This window comes from Lates calcarifer, linkage group LG10 (assembly GCF_001640805.2).
Source record: "Lates calcarifer isolate ASB-BC8 linkage group LG10, TLL_Latcal_v3, whole genome shotgun sequence".
In the NCBI taxonomy this organism is placed as follows: domain Eukaryota; kingdom Metazoa; phylum Chordata; class Actinopteri; family Centropomidae; genus Lates; species Lates calcarifer.
The window spans coordinates 23479357-23501560 of record NC_066842.1 but is presented as its reverse complement, the minus strand read 5'-3'; the positions used below and the strand labels follow the sequence as shown (position 1 = coordinate 23501560).

The 22204-nt window shown below is 41.3% G+C and overlaps 2 protein-coding genes across 3 annotated transcripts in view; both read right to left on the bottom strand.

The window, feature by feature from the left end:
- Positions 1-9482, bottom strand: part of LOC108902288 (homeodomain-interacting protein kinase 3) — a 30684-nt gene extending 21202 nt beyond the window's left edge. Inside the window, exons 1-4 of one of the 2 annotated variants that reach the window (XM_018704087.2) lie at positions 9108-9482; positions 5527-6564; positions 5079-5270; positions 4704-4885 (exon numbers count right to left, since the gene is read on the bottom strand). In XM_018704087.2, coding sequence (XP_018559603.1) covers positions 4704-4885; positions 5079-5270; positions 5527-5958 — 806 coding nt within the window. In that variant the 5' untranslated portion in view covers positions 5959-6564; positions 9108-9482. The remainder of the gene's footprint in view (positions 1-4703; positions 4886-5078; positions 5271-5526; positions 6565-9107) is intronic. The other variant, XM_018704086.2, reaches the window with a different exon arrangement.
- Positions 9483-11918: 2436 nt separating this feature from the next.
- tcp11l1 (t-complex 11, testis-specific-like 1) lies at positions 11919-21686 on the bottom strand. The gene is made up of 10 exons (XM_018704090.2): positions 21382-21686; positions 20844-20993; positions 19038-19170; positions 18815-18935; positions 18374-18594; positions 17962-18098; positions 16675-16853; positions 16349-16530; positions 15806-15978; positions 11919-15683 (listed from the first exon to the last, which is right to left on the bottom strand). The coding sequence occupies exons 2-10, from the start codon at positions 20983-20985 to the stop codon at positions 15460-15462; spliced, it is 1512 nt and encodes a 503-aa protein (XP_018559606.1). The 5' UTR covers positions 20986-20993; positions 21382-21686; the 3' UTR covers positions 11919-15459.
- Positions 21687-22204: the final 518 nt, after the last annotated feature.

Genomic DNA, 22204 nt, shown 5'->3' with positions numbered 1-22204 from the left:
AAAAATGTCTACAGCCCACTATAGCCCAAGTCTAGGGTTCTATTTGCCTCTCTATGGACCGACAAGGTCCATTCAGGGCCAACGACAAACTGACATAGGCTGATGACTGTAATTATGTAGAATGCATTGTTATAAGAATCTACAGTTGAATACAATCTATGGCCATATAAAACCTGACTAACTTGAATAAGCATTCACTTGAAGACACTTCAACATGTGAACAGGAGCATCACCCTACAGTTACTGGACATGCTGCCATCTGAGCCACCAGTGAGTAAGAGATACGGCTACATCCAAATGCTACCACAAACCCAAACCAAATTCAGTGTGAACTTACTCATTACGAACTAGTTATATGCAGATGTCAGAGGATGGCTAGCCTCCCTGCTAAGCCATCGTTGGCAGATAACTCTGATAATTTCTGACATTATTGTGCCTTTGTGCAGATGCATACACAGAGATGCACATGAAAGAGGAAGTGGGGAAAGAAACTAACTGTACTAAATGATCTTTTTGCTTCTTTTTTTTCCTTTTCTTGGGAGGGCGGAGGGTCCCATTGACTGGGTGGGCAGCCCTGCCAAGACAATAGCAGTGGAAAGACTGGAGATGTGGTGTCAAGAGGAGTACACCTGAAGCACACAGTCCTAGCAGCACAATAGCCTGTAACTCCTCTTGGTCAAAGGCAATAACTGAGACCATTAACGGTTATATATAACATTATTAACATAAGTTCCTGAGTTCATTTAATGTTGTTGGAAATTCCAAATTTGCACACAGAAACTATGGCAGTTCAGTCTAGATTTGTACTGAATCAGCTGACACTTCTCTCACTCACCAAGCACTTTCATACTGCCAATCTACCAAATCCCTTAGGTGTTCTATTAGATTCAGATCTGGAAACTGGAGAGGCCACAGAAGTACACTGAAATCCTGTTCATAAAACCAGTTTGAGGTGATTTTTGCTTTGTAAAATGGTGCATTATATTATGTTGGAGGTAGCACATGGTCAGCAACAATACTCAGATAGTCTGTGACATTCAAACAATGATTGATTATTATTAAGGTGTGCCAAGAAATCATTCCCCACACCATTACACCACAATAACCAGCCTGGGCTACAGACAGAAAGCAGATTGGAAGCATGGATTCATGCTGCTGATGCGAAATTCACTACAGAAACTCAGACCAAGCTACATTTCAAACAGTCTTCAACTGTCTTGACTGACTGGGGTGGACCCAACATGGTTCTCTGCTGTTGCAGCCCTTCTCACCTGTATCTGCATGATTTTATGCATTGTACTGCTCCCGTATGATTTGTTAGTTGAGGAATAAGTGGGTGTATAGGTGTTAGAATGTTCTCAATAAGTGTATACACACCCCTAAGTAGAATTCATACCAATCATGATCATGTTAGAGGCCCACATTCCATCAGTGTCTGTTATATGCTAAAAGATTAAGTCTGTTTTGAGCTTTTTGAGCACTGGGCATCTTGCTTATGATCACAATTTAAAATGTAGGCACATTTTGTTCCACATCATGCCCACACTGATAGACAAACCTTCTCCAGCGTCAATAAACATTAAGAACTTGGATCCAATGTTGCCTACCATTGGTCTGTGTATTAAGTTCAGTCTGTATTCACAGTTCAGTTACACTTCATGTGGGAGTGGCAGATGCAAAACTGCATTTACAATTTACTTTACCTTTTGATCTCAGATTGTATTTGCTATAATTTTTACTGACTTTTGCAAGAAAGCCACATTTCTGGCAGTGCCACTAACTATGGTTCTGGAAAATCCAGGGAAAACCCCAGAGCTGTTTTAAAAAAAAAAAAAAAAAAAAAAAATCTCCTCCTATCCACTGTGTTGAGGCCAGCATTTCTCAACAGCTTCACTATGGTAGCAATACAGTGCAGTCATTATGCAATACAAGCACTAGAGATGAGGAGACGCTGTGTCCTGCAAAACACTCTCCTGATAACCTGATGTTCAAACAAACTGACACACACACCCCAAGTGAGATAGACACACTGATCTGGGGACTCAAATGACACAATCGTGTAGATAAGAAAAATTGTACAGTAACACAATGTAGTGGTTTCTCCCTTATGAACACAAATAATTATTAAACCCAGCTCACATACAGACCTACCAACGCACACTGCACCACATAAACTACTACATTAAGTGTATGCACTAGCAGCTGATGTCATGGCTAAACCAACTCCCACACACACAAACACACAGAGGAAGGCAGACAGCATGGGAGGCATATAGGGTGAAAAAAACAGCAGAACAGAAGTGCTGTTGCACCATTATAAATCAGAAGTTACTAAAGCAAAAAAGCAATCAGAACAATAGGTTGAAATTGTTGAACATTGCTGGAGGCCAGGGGAAAAATGGCCATGTCACACTTAAGAGGATTTCAGGTCAATATAGCTTTTTGCCCCCAGCAGGTAAAGTTACCAACCTCGGCACACCAATTTTCTATCCTCAGAGAAGCTTTTTATTACATCTGAATTGAGGTATTGTGAATCATGTTAGGGTACATTGTGTAACCTACATGACGGCTCCAGCATTGGCAGCTGTTGCATGGACAGGGGTACACATATGAGCACACCCAGAAATAACAGGAATGTCTGAATGTTTTTTCCTAGATCTAAATGTGGGTTTTCACATACCACATTCTTCCCTGGCCTTCTATGTCCTGAGTGACCTTCCTGAAATTCAGTGCCAGACCATTTTAACAGCACTATGATCTCAGCATTGCAGACACTTTTCAAAGACAAAACACTAACATGAACGCACAGTTATACACACTCAACCAGGTCAACTGAGAGCAAAGCCCTCATGTTACGTAACAGCTATGGCTCCACTCTTCTCCTCAGGTTTAACACTGGCATTTTGGTGCTATGAGGCTCTTTACATTACAGTTTAGTCTGAAGGAATTTGTTACAAGACAGGATGACCACACTTTTGTGCCATTTTTTCTTACCAGAAATTATGGTTGAGATAACTAAACTGGGAAATTGTTGTGTTGCTTACATCTGGAATGAAATGGTGGGAGTGTGCAGCACACTAGCTGCAGACCTACCCATAACTCCAAAGCATTTGTCATAGATTGCACAATGTGTGATGAGTTTGGCCAACCTACTTGCTGAAACTTGCTAGTAAGAGCATAGGTTAATGAAGCGGCAAGCCTGCCGTTACATAGTTCATAAAAAGGGAATACTATGCCTTGGAAACAAGCTTGAACGTCATTAAATTTGTCACCCGCCAATACTTCCACATGCCAACAAAACCAGAATGAGTCATCAAAAATTTTCTGTACCTTTCAAATGCGGAATCAAACAAGTTTTGATGCTGAACAGACATTACTCTTTGTACAATCTGTAATTTTACTGATTTTCTTAACCACAGCAGGTCCTTGATGTATCGTATGGCATAATGTGAGCTTACAGTTTAATGACTAAATTAAGTTCATTTGTAAAACAATGTCCAAAGTTCACAATCGTGGCTGTGTTTCATAAGCACATTCTTGTTGTCACCCTTGCCTAAGAGACATGCCAAATATTTCATGACGCTGTTCCTCATCTAAACATCTCAGTTCCTCTGTGCCTTATGCAAGACCAGCAGAGTTTAGGGCGTGACGCACTGAATATGGAGCAGATATACATGCATGCAAGCATGCACCGAGAAATGCATACGTGAAGAAAAGAAGGAGGGAGCAAAGCGAGAGGACAAAAAGTGAAAGACAGAGGGGAGGGGGGGGTGTATACTGTAGAGCTCCCAGTGACAGTCTGCAGGTTAATACAGAGCACTTCACATGACAAGAACAGAGAAGGCCTAAACATATAAAGCTATAAAGCCCTGTGGGAAACACACAAACACACAAACAACCACTGGCAAGTGGACTAAGTGAGCTCACTGAAATGACATCTCATCATGACAAATAACATGACATTTCACTTCAACTCATATCCAATCTTCCTCAAAAACTCCTGTTAATCTCATTTCGGAACATTTTGTACTTCTTGAGAGTACAAAGTTGGGCTTTTTGGTTTGTTTTATTTTGTTTTTTGAGGTGTGCAACTCGTTCATTCTTTAAATTATGTTTGTTTTCTCACAGTCTCTCCTGTGTCAGTGATGTAATGTGACTTATGGCTTTTCGTAAATGGCTAAAATACCAACTCAATCAACTACTGGCTGTTACTTCAAACCTAATTCATCACTGGCCTCAATGCCTAACCTAAAAAAAGGTTTCAATGTATTGACAACACAACAACACAAAATTAAACACCGTGCTTATACCTGGATATGAAATAGAAAACTCAACTACACAGCTTCTCATAATAAATGTGGGTTGTAGACACTATAGTAATGGTAACAAAGTAATGAAGACCCAGTCTCTGATCATTTCTACACTGACAAAACCCAGTGTAACAAATTTTCCTGATCACAGCAATTGAAGGATTTGAAATGAGCTTTGGCAAGTTACAGAGAAGATCCCTAACAACACAAGCGCTGATGACAATGAATGAGTATATCAAATCAAGTCTACCCTCACCCACTGCAGGGTCTTGTAATTCTTTAAAGTTGAATGAGAGTAGCAAATATACAAAGCTGGTTCTAATAGTTTTTGATTTAAATAATACCATCTTGAATGACAGATTATGAGATTCAAGTAAAGGTGAAGGTTCTAACCTGTAGTATCTGGACTGCAAGTAAGTGGAGCACACAGCCTTGGAGACATGGCTGGCTGAGCCAAAGTCAATGACCTTAACTCTGTAAGGTTGCCTGGATGGGTCCACCAGCATGATGTTTTCTGGCTTCAGGTCAGCATGGATCAAGCCCAAAGATTTAAGCTTCTTTAAGGCTGTTGCCACCTGCAAAGATTCACATAAATAAATACAGAATATAAGTGTATGGCACTCGACATGTGAATCTAGGCTCACAGTTGCCTGGGGGAATTCAAGTCCCCGATCCCCATAAAAGAAACCATGATTAACGACCTATTCTTCAACTCTCCTTGTGTATATATGTTATATCTGTGTATGACTGCAGCCAAGGTATCTTTACCTGCTGCAGAATAGGCCTGATGATTTTGAGTGGCAGTGGGCTGAACTTGTTCTGTTTAAGGAAGTCATAGAGGTTTTGCTCCAGCATCTCAAACACCAGGCAGGTGTGGCTGCGGTGCTGAAAGCACTCCAGAGCACGAACCACATTGTGCTCATCTGCATTCTCGCTGCTCAACCGGGCCAAGATCTCCACCTGGGTATTCAGGATCAAGGAAGAAAATAACAAAGGTTTAGCTAATAGACAGCTATACAGCATTTAGAGATCAAATACTGCCTCATGCCATCTCTCTCGCTTAAAAATCACAGTAGAAACAGTGTTTCTGTTGTCATGTGCTGGTATGATGCCCAAGTAAAACTGCAGTCACAAGCAACTGCAGACTCTTCAGTTAATCCACAATTTCAACATTGATAGTGATACATTTACACAACAAAAACACACAAATCCTCACCTCAATCTGTCCCTGTCGTGCATAGGATGGATGGTTCTTCAGTATTTTTACAGCCACTACTTCATTCGTTCCCCTCTTCCAGCACTTCACCACCTGGCCAAAGGTGCCACGACCCAGAAACTCTAAGACCTCATAGCTGTTCTTCAAGGAGCACAGAACCTCGTGCTGAACTAACTGATAGTCACCATCTCCTGATCCCGTTCTGGTCACTGTAGCTCCTGCCACTGCCTCAGTACTACCATTAGGCCTTATTTCTGTCCCATCCACCCCAATTCCCATGTTGGTCACTCCATCACCCCTGCTGTGTTGAGTAGACAGTATTCCTCCGTCACCTACTCTGACAGTGTCTGCACTGTTCCCGGCGCTGGTTTGCAACATGGCCACAGGGGGAGGAAGTGAAGGTAGTGCAGATACCTCCTCAACTATCTGCATGGTTCCAGTGCAGTTGCTCTCCCGCGGTTGTTGTCTACTTTCCCCTGCCTTCTGTTCGCATCTCTGAGTGGCACCTGTGTTTAGGAGGTATTTCCCTCTCGCTTGACGTCCTCTGTTTCTGCCCTCTTCCTCCTCCGCTCGGATACAGGCCCTCCTCAGTCGCCCACAGTCCAATCCTTCCCCTGAAGGAGTTCCACCACTGTCCCTTGTGAGGCCTCACTTCCTCTGGGCCTCTGCTCTGGTAAAGAGTCGCCTGGTCCTGGATCCCAGCTAGACCTTCTCCTTCTCTCTCAAACCTCTCCTCTCTCTGTAATCCTGATGACAGCAATGCCCACTCCTCCCTTTCCTCAAGCTGCACTCCCCTGTGCGGTCTTCCTGAATCAGCACCTGCTGAGGATGGGATAACGTTGTTGGGATAGGCAATTCCGTAGTTGACTCCGATCACATACGTCTTGGGTGGAGGCCGTTGCTGAAAGGCTCTGCTGGTGTTATTACTGCGGTGGGCTTCCTGTGTGTGTCTGCTGGTACCACTGCTGCTGATTCCTAAGGCACTTGTTTGAGCTGAGTGCAGGTGTGATGGGTAGACCAAGACCTGTGAGGCCATACCTAAAAACAAGAAACAAATAAAACAAAGCCGCACATGTCATTTAGTAAAGGTTATAGCAAAGCTAACACTATTTGCTTAGGTGTTTAAACTTTGGTATGATGACTTGTCAAAATGATCACTTAACATAGCCAACACAAACGTGAAATGTTAAAATGAGACTGTACAATTTAAACAGCATTTTGTGTAGAGGAATTAACTGATAAATAGCAAAATAGCTATACCTATCACCATCCTCCTGAGCAAGATTGCAATCTACATACAGCAGCTATAGAACCTGCCAAAGTGAATATGTATCTAAGCCATCATGTCACCCTTACTGGAAAGGGGAACTGGTCAGCTGTAATAAGAGATGGGGGAAGCCCGTTGCATTGCTGGCCTGTCCCTGCACACTACACTGGAGGGTCAGTTACACACAAAGAGCAAAGGAAAAGACACCCAGAGGGAAATTATACACCGTGAAGCATGATAACTGTTCTGTAACTCTGACATTTTATAGATGCACCTATTACACTGAAATGACTGTTGAATGATCTCAATGACTGACAGAGAGTCTAGAAAGGTATTAAAATACTGTTTTTGAACCAAACACATTAGTATTGTTATTGATACTTAATGTGATGGCAACCAAGCAACATCCTCCATTTTTAAGTACTTCAAATCAAAATCTGAGTTAATCAAAAGCTGAAGAAAAGTTATCCAAGAGAGCATGTTGTGGGCTATACAGATATATATATATATGCGTGTGTGTGTGTGTTCTGTAAATGGCACCTGAACACAAACAAAAAAAAATTCCATGCAGTGTTGCACTGCTCACAAATTCAATACTATTTGACTAGTCCGTTAATGCTCAATAGAGAATGTCTTAAATATGGAGTTTAACAAACTTTCAACAATAAACACTATCTTCCAATTCCAAACTGACTTTTCTTCTCTTAACTTCCTCTCCTTGTATCAAGCCATGACACCGTGATAACAGGCAAAAAACAGGCAGCCTACACTCTGAATATTTCCAAACAGAGGTAAATATTATGCCTGACTGGGTTTACATTCAGAGTCAGGTGATTCCAGTTTTAAGGCTTCATCAAACATTATACAAACACATTAAAAATTGGCTGTCTTAAGCATGAAGTTTTGTTCAACAAGAAAGGCCTGCTGAGAGCCAGTGGCCCTCCTCAGTACTGACGCTGTCACACACAGGTTCAGACAGGCAGAGGGGTGTGCCTCAGCGTCAATGACACAATTCAACATACTTCACTTCTCATGACTAGTTGGGCTTGTGATTTATAACAGACACGCAGAGACTGACAATCACTGTTATGGCCAAACTTTTCTTTCAAACAGAAAAGCTCTGACTGTGAAATATATGAAATATATTGATTGCAACCTAGTTAGGACAATATTATTCAAAGTGGAAACTGATCTGACTACCGCTGAACTAGCTGGCGAATAAATGCAAAAACTCCAGACAGCAACCTGAAGGCTATGATTAAAATTCTTGCAGCCAACTAACCAAATACTTTTCACCAATAAGTCCAGATCAGTGTGCTAACTGTCAGAAAGCCACCCACAGCTGACAGCCTGACAAATATCAATGATAACCTGGTGATGCAAGTGGCAAAACTTAGCTGCATTAAAGTAAAAGACCCACAAACATGTAGCTGTTGTGATCTGTGTGATCTGATATCACTCTGAGTATGCCTGCCAAGGTGCCATTACCATCAGTTTTTGAGGGACACTTGCACAGACACAGCTGTGATACCCCCTGCTCCATCACCACATTACCAAACTAGGTGGCCTGATATCCCACAGGGCAATATGAGAACTAAGCCTGGAATGGAGAGTCATGACACAGAGGTGTGTCTATGCATGTGTATGTGTTTGTTGTGTGTTTCACAGTTAAGAATGCCAGCTGTACACACAATTTGTTCCTGATCAATCTAGGAGGCAGTTAACATATGGGGGAGGAGGTGTGTGTGTGTGTGTGTGTGTGTGTGTGTGTGAGAGAGAGAGAGAGAGAGAGAGAGAGAGAGAGAGAGAGAGAGTGTGTGTGTGTGCGTGTGTGTGTGTGTGTGTGTGTGTGTGTGTGTTTGGGGGAAGGGTAACTCCAGCCTAGACACCTGTTGAAACTTATGTTGTAAGTGACAGGCAACAAAACAATGAGTATGTTACACAGCATTGACTTATCAACCAAACTGGCCGATTAATTCTTACTGTGAGGAAAGAGCTGCGTGCAACATTTTTAACCTAATAAATTAAATATATCCATGTATTTTCCAAGTACATTAACGACTCAAAACGCATAGCTGAAGTTACTGAAGTTCCTAAATCTAAATATAAGCACATGCTCTGCAACTAATTACAGTACGTCATTAGCTCTAAATAGCTTTCGATAGTAACACTTGTCTGAAGTTGGCTAGCGAAACAGTTAGCAAACTGGCTAGCTATGAGCGAAGTCCGTTCAGCGTTAAACTGATAAAAACAGACACCAGCGAAACGCAGAAAACGTATCAGGCAGTCAGTTCGATCTGATAAGGTGACATACCTTCAATAAGACCTGTAAATCCTATCACCCAGAGCGTCAAGGAACAGGCTAGCAACGACTACCCGCACCATAAACAAATCCTGCAATGATGCTGTTGCTGCTGCTGCCATCTTGTTCAACGACGAAGAGAGACTGAGCGACTTTTCGCACATTTGAGACTCCAAATAACGCAAACAATTAGATATTACGAAAGCCAGCCATGACCCATGATTTCGACAGCCGTCTCAGGTTTCGCCAAACGCTGCTCTTGTGTCTACTGAAGACGAGGATCCGTTTTTCTAAACTTTTGCATGTTAACACGCCTCGTCCCCGAGATAGCTGCAGGCTGCTAGCTGTTGCTGCTGATTCGGTAGCTTGTTGCTTCTCCGCATGTGTGGAATGTTGGGGAGGGAAGCGAGCGAGCGAGCGAGCGAGAGAGAGAGAGAGAGAGAGAGAGAGAGAGAGAGAGAGAGAGAGAGAGAGAGCTGTGCATATAAATGTCAAACCTTTAATGATTTACTCCTTCATAATATGTCTTCTGTTTTTTTTCATTTAATAATTTTTCTATGATCAATATATTATATATATATACTTATTAAACTGTATCTTTTTCTATTATATACGTGGCTGGATTATCCACAGAGCAAAGTGAGCAACTACCACTGCACGTCAGTTGACTTTGGTTTTTATTTGAACGACTAATCAGCTGAGGAGGATTTTGCATTTTTATTTTGTGTTGTGGTTGTGTTTTTAGAGGGCTAATTCTAAGACGTTTAGTTTATATTGTGCTGGAATGGTACATATTGCTGTCACTGTCCACTGACTGGGTAAAATGCAGGGGAGATTTTTCTCCAATAATCACTTTGCAGCCTAAAAGTGAATCATACCATATCACATGCTAGTAAAGCACAGGACCCCACCACTAAACAATAACTTAAATGTAGACAAATGCTGAATCTATCACTGAATAGAGTAGAACACACACACATCAACACATGCAGGGCTGCACTGGGCCACTTTCACTTTTTAATTGGGACTCTAGGTGTTAGCAGTACAACAGACCAAATTAAAATGCAATATCTCTCTGAAAATACAGTGACAGCAAATTATAAACATCTAAACTGTGCACTTTTTGAATGATGGGTCTGTTTTCTTTTCATCATGTTGTTGCATTTTGCATTTTGCATTGTCAGAATTGTTATTTGATTCTCTTTGCAGACAGAAAAAAACTTTAGACATTAAAGTGAGACATACATTACATTAGAAAGTTATTCAAGAAAGGGACATTGTTTTAGTCCTCTGTTGTTGTCAGTAAAAATTTGCCAGTGTGGAGTGGAAATATGAAAATGATTCACAGGGCTGCTATGCAATGATTTAACATTCTTTTTCTATCATATTATTAGTACTCTGTATCAGATTGTTAACTGGAGTTCTGGCTCCACCTGTCTTCCCATATGTGAATTCCATGCAAGCAACTTACAGTTTTTCTGAACTGCCAAAACACATTTCCTGACATTTCCTCTCCTTTTCTCAAAACAGTAAACACAAACTCCATAATTCAAGCTACACTCTCAAAACCTTTGACTCGTCTTGCAAAATTAAACCATTGATTCAAAACTATGTTAACTTCATTCAAAATCAAACACTGCTGTCAGAAGACACTCAAAGCCAGCTAATGCATACACACTACTCAGCAATCACTACACACTATAAAAAAATGCAAACACTGCACTCTGCATAGCAGAAAACTTTATTTGCTGTAGGACGTTCTTACACTTACTGAAAACGTATGTAAACAAGAAATCCTGCAGCAAAAATAAAAAACTGCATTATGATTTTACAGCAAGTAATATCATTCATTCTGCCTCAGCATCATGCCTCTGGGCTGGGTCAGGACTTCATCTACATCACAGGCAGTCCTCTCCTTTGCTAAGTAACGGGGAAAGAATCCTTTTGCCAAATCCAGCCTTGGAAAGATTCCACTCCTGTATCATCACATGCAGCATCCATTGACTGGAGGAGATTCGACTATGATGTCCTGACAATGGAGGCCACTGAGAACCTGCTTACATTTGGTTGCACATGTTGTCCTGCTTCTCTAATTTCATCTGAAACTATAGCTCTTGTTCTTGGTCTTCCTCTTCCTCGTCCTCTTCCTCCTCGTCCACCACCTCTGACACGCACTCCTCTTCCTCTTCTGTTGTTGCACTCCATCGGTGAAATCACAATCCAACTCACACATGCCACTTTTATTTCAAAATATCCTGTTCACTGAATGGATTCCATACACATGACTGGACACACGTGTGCTCAGTGTTGAGTGGTGGTGTGGTAACGATGACAACAGGAGTGTTAGTTGTGTTTAACTTTTGGGGCCTGTGTGTGTCATTCTGAGTCAAAGTGCACCACATTGCAAAATGTGTTTTGTGAATGAGAATGTGTTTCAAGTTTTGCAAAATGGGTGATTCAGATTTGCAAATTGTGTCTAACCAGATGAACAGTGTTTAAAGTTTTGCCAACTGTGTGATTGATTTGATGACGTTATTTTGGAAAATGGGGTTTAATGTTTTGGGCAATTCAGAAAAACTGTAATAAAAATGGTTATGATAGGTCCTCCTAGTTGCTTTCTTGTAATGGTCAGAATGGAATGCAATGTGATACAGATGGTTAAGTCACCACTAAATTATTGCTGATCAAAGTGGTGGTTACCTTATAAGTCTACAAGGTCACCATCATAAAATGAACTGAACTGCATTACCCAGTTCCACCTGGTTCCCTGACACCTCTCAGGACAAAGCCTTACTTTTAGATGTAGAAGACAAAAAATGACTGTTGTGTGGGACAAACGATGCTTTATTGGCACGTTGGATGAACATTCAAAGACAAATATCAGTGGAGTTGATGTGTTGCCAATTAACATGTTTTTCATTAGGGGAACAAGCGATGTCATTCTGCCTGGAGGAGTGAAGAATGTTACAACCATTATAATTGTTATGTGGAAAGTTAAATGTGTAAAATATGTATTAGAAATGTCAGGCCCAAAAGCAAAGCAAAGAGTTTGTCAAACGTAAAAATTCTAAACATCTTATAAACCATCAGAGATGTTGAATAAATGAACTTTGAAAACTAAGTCATAATAACATAACAGTTCAGGTTGGTCCATAACACCAGTCTGGCTTCCCTTTACAAGAATTTATGCTGCTCTGGTCAGTTTCTTCTATAAGTGTTTTGCTTGTATACATACAGTGGATGAAAAAAAGTCTACACACTCTTTATGTCCCTATTTCTGTGTGACAGTAGTTTAAAAAGTTACATGGCTACACTGAAGTGGTAATTCACTGGTTCTCATGAGGACTGCAGTTCTCAGTTTCAAACTGGCTCTTTATGAATTTAACATTTTGGCCCATTGTGCACTGTAAATCTTTTGATTTCCTGTAGGTACAAATATTCAGACCCTCAGAGAGGCTGTCAACGCCCAGTCCTGTAGTACCGCTGCTTCAACATAAACTGACCAAAAACTGACATAAACAGGGGTTTTGGTTGACAGAAACAACATGGGGTCTCATTTATAACCTTTGCGACGAAAAAAATAGGGCCTGAAAGAGGCATACGCAACTTTCCACGCAAACGTTGTGACCTATACAAACAAACTTGACGGGAAAATGTGCGCACCTGTATGGAAACTCTGTGCCGTGTATACGCACATTTTGGGGACGGGGAAACTGGTAACGGAAGATGGTAACGTGGTGAATTGAAACCAGATTGTATGATCACACATTTAATCTGACCAGCAGTGTTATTTATACTCGCGCTTGTACAGAGAAATACATAAAGAAACTGTGTTCACCTGTCACACTGTTAATTTCAAATAATACCGTCGAGAGGGGGGTGCCACTGATTGAGATCATTTTGACAAGGTGTGAAGCGATCAGTCTGACTGCTGTAAACATATAAATACTGTGGTGATGCTTGTGCGTAATGCTGCATGATGGATCTCTGCTAGAAGACTACGTTAATGGAAGAATTAGGAGAGAAGGCACATTCAGGGACCACAGATTTCCTGACCCTCTATGATGACTGGGTAATAATCCGATTCCCTTGAGGCTGCTCTTGGATTCATGTGTTGAACTGGTTCCAGGATTAGACCGACCGACCCGATGGAACCGCGCCATCCCGGTTCAAATACAGGTAGACTACTAACGAATCTGGGGTTTCTGGCAGCCGGCTCTCACCTAGAATTGTTCAATGCCTGTTTCCACTGACGTGAACTCAGGTGTGTCTTTGTCCCCACCTGTAGCAGAGACGCTCTGACTGAGGGATGCGATTCTTGCAGTAAGTAATAGTAATATGTCCTTTCTGTGTCAGAAAACTTCTTTTTACTTAATCTCTGTAGCTGCAGTGATTCACCCCACATTCAAGAGGTGATTTGCGTTGACCATTTATGGTTAAATGTGGGCGTATACAGGGCGAGACACGAGGCTGATCCACGTACGCTCATTTCCAGGTGAACTGTGATTTACACAGAGAACATTGCCTGCAGGATTTTTTTATAAGTCTGATTTTTTTGAGCGTACGTTAACTTTTAGTATGGATCCTACGCACTGTTTTATAGATGAGACCCCTGGTGATATTATGAAGATGCTTCTATCAAGTATCGATTGACGCATGAATACAAATCATGCTTTAATTAATAACACACTGTAAGAAATGACCACTAAGTCTTGTTTCTGTTTCTCTAACCAAGTAAATCGGATAAAGCCAAATAAGAAAAAATGTCTGAAAAGGTGTAAAGAGCCTTTGTATCCACCGTCTCAGTATGACCCTACAATTCCAATGTAGAAGCATACAGTCATCAGCATGCAGTCATCTGTTGTCTTGTTCATTCTCTTCAGCTTGTGTGTGCTATACAACTGCCTATCCTTTTGAGTATCTAGTTAACTCTCAGTAGCACTGAGTTTGAAAACTGTCGGTCACTGTGACGATATTGAAAGCTGTTAGTGAACACTTGGCTAACATTTTTATTTATCAAATGTCTACGTGTAGGGCATCAGTCCTGACCTAAAGCTACATGCACGATATACTTTATATTTGGCCCTACTTTCTTCAGAGTAAAATCATTTTATCATTGTTCTTAACCTTGAAAACGACTTTAATCTCTGCTACTTTTTAGGAGGTGTAATAAAATGGACACCACTCCAACTGCTTTAGTAAAGAAATAAAACAGGAATCTGCACAAATACAGCTGGTTTTGCCAATACTTCACACTGAGTGGTGGGGAAATAAATGAATCTGCACATTACTGTATCTGAGGTGCTCTGGACTAAGCTTTATTCATTACTGCCAAAGTAGCTGGTTATAATTTGTGTGGAGACAGGGAATAGTTCAACATTTTTAGGAAGCAGCCTTATTTGATTACTGATTTGATTTTTGCAGAGCTTTAGATGTGCGGGTGTGATGATTTTATAAATCTCAGTCTGGACTGAGTGGAGCTAGCTGTTTTCCTGTTTGCAGTCTTTGTGCTAGGCTAAGCAAACTGACTGCTCACTATAGCCTAATATTTACCAGACAGACATGAGAGTGGTATTGATGTCGTCATCTAACACTCTCAAAGTAATAAACTTTTTTTCTCAAAATGTCTAATTATTCCTAATCATCATCAACCATTTCCAAGTTGTCTTCCCTCCATGGAATGTGCTCACATATCTCTGCCTGAGCACCATCTCCTGGCCTCTGTAACTCTCCTGAATACTGGCAGAAACAGTTTGCCTCATTTCCTCGGTTAGGGACATTGATAAAATGCTTCTAGGTCCAAAAGCAGGACCAGATATACTTCACTCTGAACTCTCTTGACCACACTGATTTCCTGCTTTGAGACCCCTAATAAATGAAAGCCTTGATCCTTGTCTTGTGGACTTAATCTTCCACTTGATAGCTTAGAATTTATTAAATGGTTTTGTTAATTTCATGTAGAAAGAAATGTTTATACTATAGTAACCTTAACACTAAGTCTTGTTTTAGTATTTGTACTAAAACACAGGTATTGTATTGGCCCAGGTATCAAACTGTGGGAGGATACCCTGCCCCACTAGTTCTATTGAACACAACCTTATGCAAGGTAGCTATTGTGAGGTTACGATTATGAAGCCTGAGATTTATAAAATAAGCAACACTGTGACTTAATGCAAGTGAGATGGCAGCCAGTGTTTTTTGATTATGTCAGTTTGAAGTGCACACTCTGGGCTGGCTCTACCTGCTGATTACAAAATCAGCTTCCTCAATTCTTTTTCCAAAATCTTAAATGTTACTAGTGAAGGGATACTGTAAAACTACAGACCATGTTCCACATCCTTCCACTTATTCCATATTGTAGAGTTTATGTCTCCGTGCTGCCACTCTCCCCTGCTCTCAGTATTTTCTGGAGAATTTTTTGGTAGAATGGGGAGAAGACCAGCTTGTTGAAGTTGACAAGGCGACTGAAGTGAACAGCGAGCTCCTTCAGCTCCCTACTGACTGGAGCCAGACCCCCAGGGAGAGGAGGAGGGGTCTTATGTTGACTAGACTCCAGGGAGGCCAGGAGGTAGGTCTGAACCCGAGAGTCTGACAGGAGAAGAGAGAATTCTCATGTCATCGCCAAAAATGTGTACACAAACCACATAGTCAACCACATGCTGTTGGTTATGATCCTAATCCTAAATCATCATAGGTGTCTGTGTTTTTACCCATCAGCTTGCGGACTGTGTTGTCTGGCTGGACGGTGGCGGAGATTTGTCCCTTCAGAATGCTCTTTCGGTCAGCAGAGAATGGAGAGTAGCCATGTTGGCTTAGACACTGACTTAGCTCAACACACAGTTTTTCTCCGATGGTTGCTAAGGCTTCCTGTGCACTGAAAGAACTTAGGACAGGCAAGAAAAAGTGTAGCAACACAACTATGAGTTTTAGACTTGCGCCAACATTAAAAAGGTACATTGCATTACACTTTAAAGCTGCATTAAAAGTTTATACCACTTGAAGCAGCGATACAAGCTGAAAACGTGGATAGAGTGAATGTGTTAGCAAATTATTGCAATAAATAAGAATAACAAGATAAAATTGAAATGAACGCTTTCCAATATTTACTCTGGTCTCAACCAACCACTGAAGAAAATATGTGGCTCTTATCTCTAATGCTCGTGATGTTTACCAGCTGTCTGCTGTGGCTTAAAATAGATAGAAAGATCGATAGAAAACAATTAACTATATGTATATATCTGTGTTCTACTCACGCTGTATGCATATCTGCAAGCATGATGTTGACAGTGTTTTTTAGAGTCTCCATCAGCCCTGGCAGGCCTGAAATGGCCTCCCCTGTTGTAGTGTAGACAATGAGGAGCAGAGAGGACAGCAGAACTAACCGTTCAGCCTCCTGCTGCATCTCCTGGAACCGAACCTGATCCATCAACACTGTCTATCAAGAGGAGGACAGGAGCAATCAGTTTATGGTGGCGGATACAATCACAAGAGATGTTTAAAACAATCACAAGTGGAGAACAAGAACATGCACAGCTAACAGAGAGACCCAGTGATGGACTTCAGGATTGAGGGTGTATACCTCTGGGAAGGGGTCTGAGGTGTGGTCCCACTTCAGCAGACGTAGATAAGCATGATTATGAACATTAAGGGGGAGAAGTGAGGCAGGGTCAGATGAGGCAGCACCAGAACCATCCACCTCAGTCTCTCTCAGGCATTTCACTGTGTCCTCAAGCCACTTCTCAGTGTAGTCTAAGGCATCTAAAAAGCAAAGGATCATTTCATTCTTTATTAGTCATTACTTATCACTACTCACAGACCATTCTTGTTGATTCTTGCTGTTTCCCCATTAATGAAAGCAGAATAAATGTAAAATACAGTTGGTCAAGCAAGACATTCCAACATTAATGCACACCAGTAATCAACAGAAGATATTTCAAGATTGCTACATTTTTTGCTTATTATTTTCGCTTATTCAGTATCTTTTAATGTTTCAATACTTTTATTTAAAAGTCAACAGTGATGTCTTCTGATTGATTGTTTTGTTCAAGCAGCAGTCCAAACCCCAAAGATATTAAATGCCAATCAGTGAGCAGTAATTCCTCACATTTCGATGCTGTAACCAAAAAGAAATCTGGCATTTTTGCTCGATAAATGATTTTAACAATTAATCTATGATCAAAACCATTCTCTCATAAATTTCTCTCAATATTCTAACTATTTGCTGTATATTTAAAGCAGGCATGAGGTAACATTAGCATTCATTTGGAGTCATGTGTTTCTGGCCACCTATGTAACAAATCCAGTTTTACTCTTCTTTTAGCTCTTCTTCTGGTTTACACCCATTAATGATGAAAATATCCATTTTTTAACTCCTAAATGCTCCAGTATATTCACTGGCCAGCTGCTAACTTTTTTTCCTGCCATTTGGCAAGGGGCTGGTATTGTACAGTGAGTTATCAGGGCTTTTTTTTTTTTTTTTTTACCAAAGAGAAGCCTGCTGCAGCTGAAAATGAGGTTGATAAAAGCAGAGAGTCTGTGATTCAGAAAAATGAGCACAGCAATGAGCTATAAGAGGCTAAAATGCTCTATGGAGTAGAATGGAACTGCATAGTTGGATGATAATTCTCTGATGGTTTGCCGCTGCTATCCCTGTCACACTACACAGTTATTTATTCATTTGTTAATATTTAAAAGTATTGATAAACACAGCTTTAAAGGCTGGAGTAGAGGAAGTCAAAACAATTCAGACTGACTGTACTCGGTCCTTGCTTTACTTTAGATCCAACCATATACTCCTGCTCAAATGTAATGTTAACAGCATAAATAATACAATAAATGACTAATATAATCCATAAAGTCGCCTTACTTGGTTGTTTCTCCAGAAACTCCTGGAATTTGTTCCTCTCATACTCAACAGACTGCTGCATCAGATGAGGCCTGATGCTGCTCAGGGCAAAGTTAGCCATGTCTACCTTCATCAGGTCCAGAACTGAGAATATTGCCCTTAGAGGAGGGAGAAGAAAGAAAAGGAATAAATATGATGGTTACAGCGAAGCTGTGCCCTCTAAAATGAAGGTCTAGCTGAGTCACAGTTCAACTTTTTATTTACTCTCATTGAGTCTGCATTCAGACTGGGGGCCTGCTAGTTCATCTCTTATCATCCTTTATGCTTACTTGTGCACTGTAATGGATTGGAATGAAATTACACACTCTAAATATAAACTAAGGCCTAGAACATGTCGTGCTAATAATAGTTCCTCTCTTGTCTCTCGTCTTACTTAAGCAGAGGCACAATATCTGTGATCTCCTTTAGCTTATTAATATCCTCATCTCTGCAGGGAGCGCACAGCGAGCCCATCATCCCAACTATGAACTGGGACAGTTGACCAATGTCAAGAGCTCCATTCTCAGCCTGCTGCTGGATTAAAGGCAGGTCCAGAATCTCCTCAATACGAGAGCGCTGACGACCATGGCCTGGGAGCAAGAAAGACAGCAGTGTCTGGAAAAGCAGAGGAGAGAAGATAATAGAAGACAGAATGACTAAAGGTAGAGAGAGACGAATAAGGAAAGGATGGACACTGTATTAAATATCCCAGCATGGTGAGGTCCTGCCCCTGTGACCTTCTCAAAATACTACAGGATCATATTTGAAGGGTGAGGGTGGCACTGGGGAAGGTAACCAGGACTGGTTTATTTCCTTAATGAAACCCCTGCTTCACCTCTTTGATCTCAGCAAGTAGTTTTATGGCATGTCCGTAAGATGGTGGATTCTCCTTCAACTGTGCTTCCAAACAATCCCAGAATGCTTTGTGCATAATCTCCTTCACTCGGCGCTCCAAACTGTACAGAGGCAAAGGATGCACTGTTACTTTTACAGGAGCAGAGAAGTCACTCAAAAACAAGGTCTCAAGTGATGGTTACAGTACTGAATTACATTCTCACCTTCCTTCAGGGAGTTCCACAGGTTTGACTTGAAAAGCCTGGTTGACCATTATTTCATGAGCCAAAGCCATGTTGGTGACACTTTTAGCAGTCTCCATCAGCTCCTCCACAGAGACAAACCTGGGAGGGCTGGCTGTGAGGGAGGGAAAAATACCCACCACCCCACCCCAAAAAAACATATCAGTGCATACTTAAATCCAAAACTAGAAACCAGACATTTCTTTTAGTTGAGAAAAAGTCAGAGTCGCTACACAGCCAACAAACTGGTTTTGAACAAATTTTCCGAGTGCATTATCTCTTACTTCCAAGAGGACTTAGTATGAATGTAGAGCAAGCACACACTTGGCAAAGACCAGATGTGCTTATCCCTTCTAGTCATCCTGTTGTCAGGATATCCACAAAAAACTGTCTGTTCAGCACACCTGCCTTAAAGCAAAATGCACATCAAATATAATCCACTTTATAACTGAGCAGTTTCACACACACACACACACACACACACACACACACACACACACACACAGTCTTCATCTGTCAAGCAAAAATGTTTGGAAAACATAATGAAGGTCTAGGCAGGAATACGTGTACAATGAGATGATGACAAACTTTCTAAATCGAAACTGACCATGTTTCTGCACTATACCTCTCACTTGGGTATAATTAGACATACATGTCCAAAAAAACTTCTACTCTCAACTGCACTGCTCCAAACATTTTGTGACAAACTTGAGAATTGTTTGGTTTCTGGCCTTGTGGGATAATTTTTCATTTTAAAGTGCTATATTCCTGTGGCCAGTGACCAACATAGGCCTTGAAATACTGACTACCCAATCTGAGGCTGGGAAAGCGAACTTGATTTCTAGACCTTGTACTATATACTAGCCCTCATGGCAGGATTTATTTGTCAGAGGGTGTACCATGTACTGCATGTGCTTTGTCAGCCTAACATGTTACATGCCAAGCAGCCTGTCCATTAAATGTGAACCACTTTGCCCTTATTTGTATAGATTGCCATGACACCATTATTATTAGCTGTCAGGTCAGATTGGGAAATTTGGAAAGGATGAAAAGATGACCATTAAAGTAAGAGTTAAGACAGGCCAGCACCACAGGGAGAATTCATTTCTATTTGCCAACCTCTGAAGGAATGTGCTTGTAAGCCTTTTATTTTCACTTAGTACAACATTCATGTTTCTTCTCCACCGCACAAAAGGAGGATTGTTTGTGTCCCATGCAAGTCCAGGTCCAAAATACAGTGCTGATAACAGCTGTGCAACTTACTTCTCACAGAAAGTTTTATGCAAAGGTTTAGGCACCTCTGGCTGAATTTCATGACTTGTTGATTTTGAAGTGAAAACAGAATTGAGAGAATTTTATCTGATGAAGAATTGTAATCTGCTGAAAATTCCTATTGACAATTCTTAACCTGCTGTAGAAGTGCTAATGAGTCAGTTAAGGTGTCAGTATTATTTAACTTCATGATATAAAAAGTAACAGCACATAAGATTTGAAGAAGGTGCATTTTGAATCCGTGTCTGCTGCAGGGATTGTATTAACATTTCACTTAAAAAATTAACTAAACATGTAATTTACCCAGGGATGCAAAAACATTTGCACACAACCGAATGTAGAAAGTGTTCTCTGCTTATCTCATAGCTGACACTCAAATACTTGGGAGGTTTATATTTGTCCAATGTAGGTTAGGCTAACTGGAGAACCTCAGTTATCTCTAAGTGCACATGGAGGGTATGCTGTGCATGCATGTTTTGTTATTCACAATATTGTTAGTTAAAGCTTGTTGCTCACCTTGTGGAGAGTTCATGCTGTGACGACTCGGAGTATTTGCACGAACTCTCTTCCGCACTGTCTCCTCAGAAGCATCCTGCTCCCTCTCCTCCTTGGTCTCCTTGTTGTCTCCTCCCTCAAGGTGGTCTTCCTCCTTTGGCATGATAGAGTCTGGAGGGTAAAAGAAGACTGGTTAAAGCTGCAACCAGCAGTCACTTCAAATGCTTCCAAGTGTGGAAAGTCTAGTGAGTGCAATGAAATGGTACCTAAAAGCTGTGACAGTGATTTGTTTTAACTATACATGCAATATTACTACAGTACATGAGTAGATGGTGTTTATACTGTGACGAGATTTCATGTTACAGTACAAACAGAGGGAGAGATGCAGGTTTGTTGTTGTGATTTGCAGATGATGACATCAGCCAGACTGGTAGAGGAGGGAGAGGGGAGTCAGTGTGGCAGTGCGATGCTAAGACTGAGGTGGTGAACACGACAGAGGTAAACACAACAGACAACCTCATGGCGCTGTGGCTGTCTGATCTGCGGCAACGTTACTAACCTGGTAGTCGGCAGCCGCGAGGAGAGAGGTGGGTTAGCTGTGGAACTCCACTTATCTAACGTTACCTTTTGTCTGCGTGAACACGACTGTCCACAACAACAACAAAGCCTTATAACACAGCTGCTCCTTCATAACCCAGTCATAGCGAAATTATCGCTGTCACAACTGTATTCACAAATTCATCGTTGCCAGACACCGTCTTCAAGAGAAGGAAGGCATTGTTTCATCCTGGAAAAATGGACCTTATTTACGTCGCAGTCCTGCTCCGGAGGGTTGCTGCTAACCAAGCGACTCTTCCTGTTTTGGGTGGGGTTAATGTGACGTAACAGTCGAGCCCCCCTCCCGTACACACACAGAAATACACTCACACGCACACGCACACGCACGCACACTTGTAGGTCCTAGGATAAAAGATGCTGGAAAACTCTGGACAGCTCTAAATATTCAAAGGCTACCCCCCCCCCCCAACACCCTCCGGCCACCAGACACTTGTTCTAGATGTATGTGCCCACAGCTGCCAGTCTTAACGCATCAGGTCATGAAAACACTACTGGGACAGCAGAAGCTACATTAACTGACCGCGTGGTGGCGCTATAAGGCAACTTCACTTTATGGACAGTAACTTGAACTGTGCGCTCCAAAATTAGACTTCTCATTTTAATCATTACCAGATTTGGCTAGAAGAGCCTAGATCATGATGAGTGATCAGTGCAATCCATCTCTCCGCATTTTTCAAAATTTGCTATTCAAATGAATTCATACACAAAGGGTGGCTGCATTAGGGAAACACGATATCCAGACTGAGAAAATGCTATGAATTACT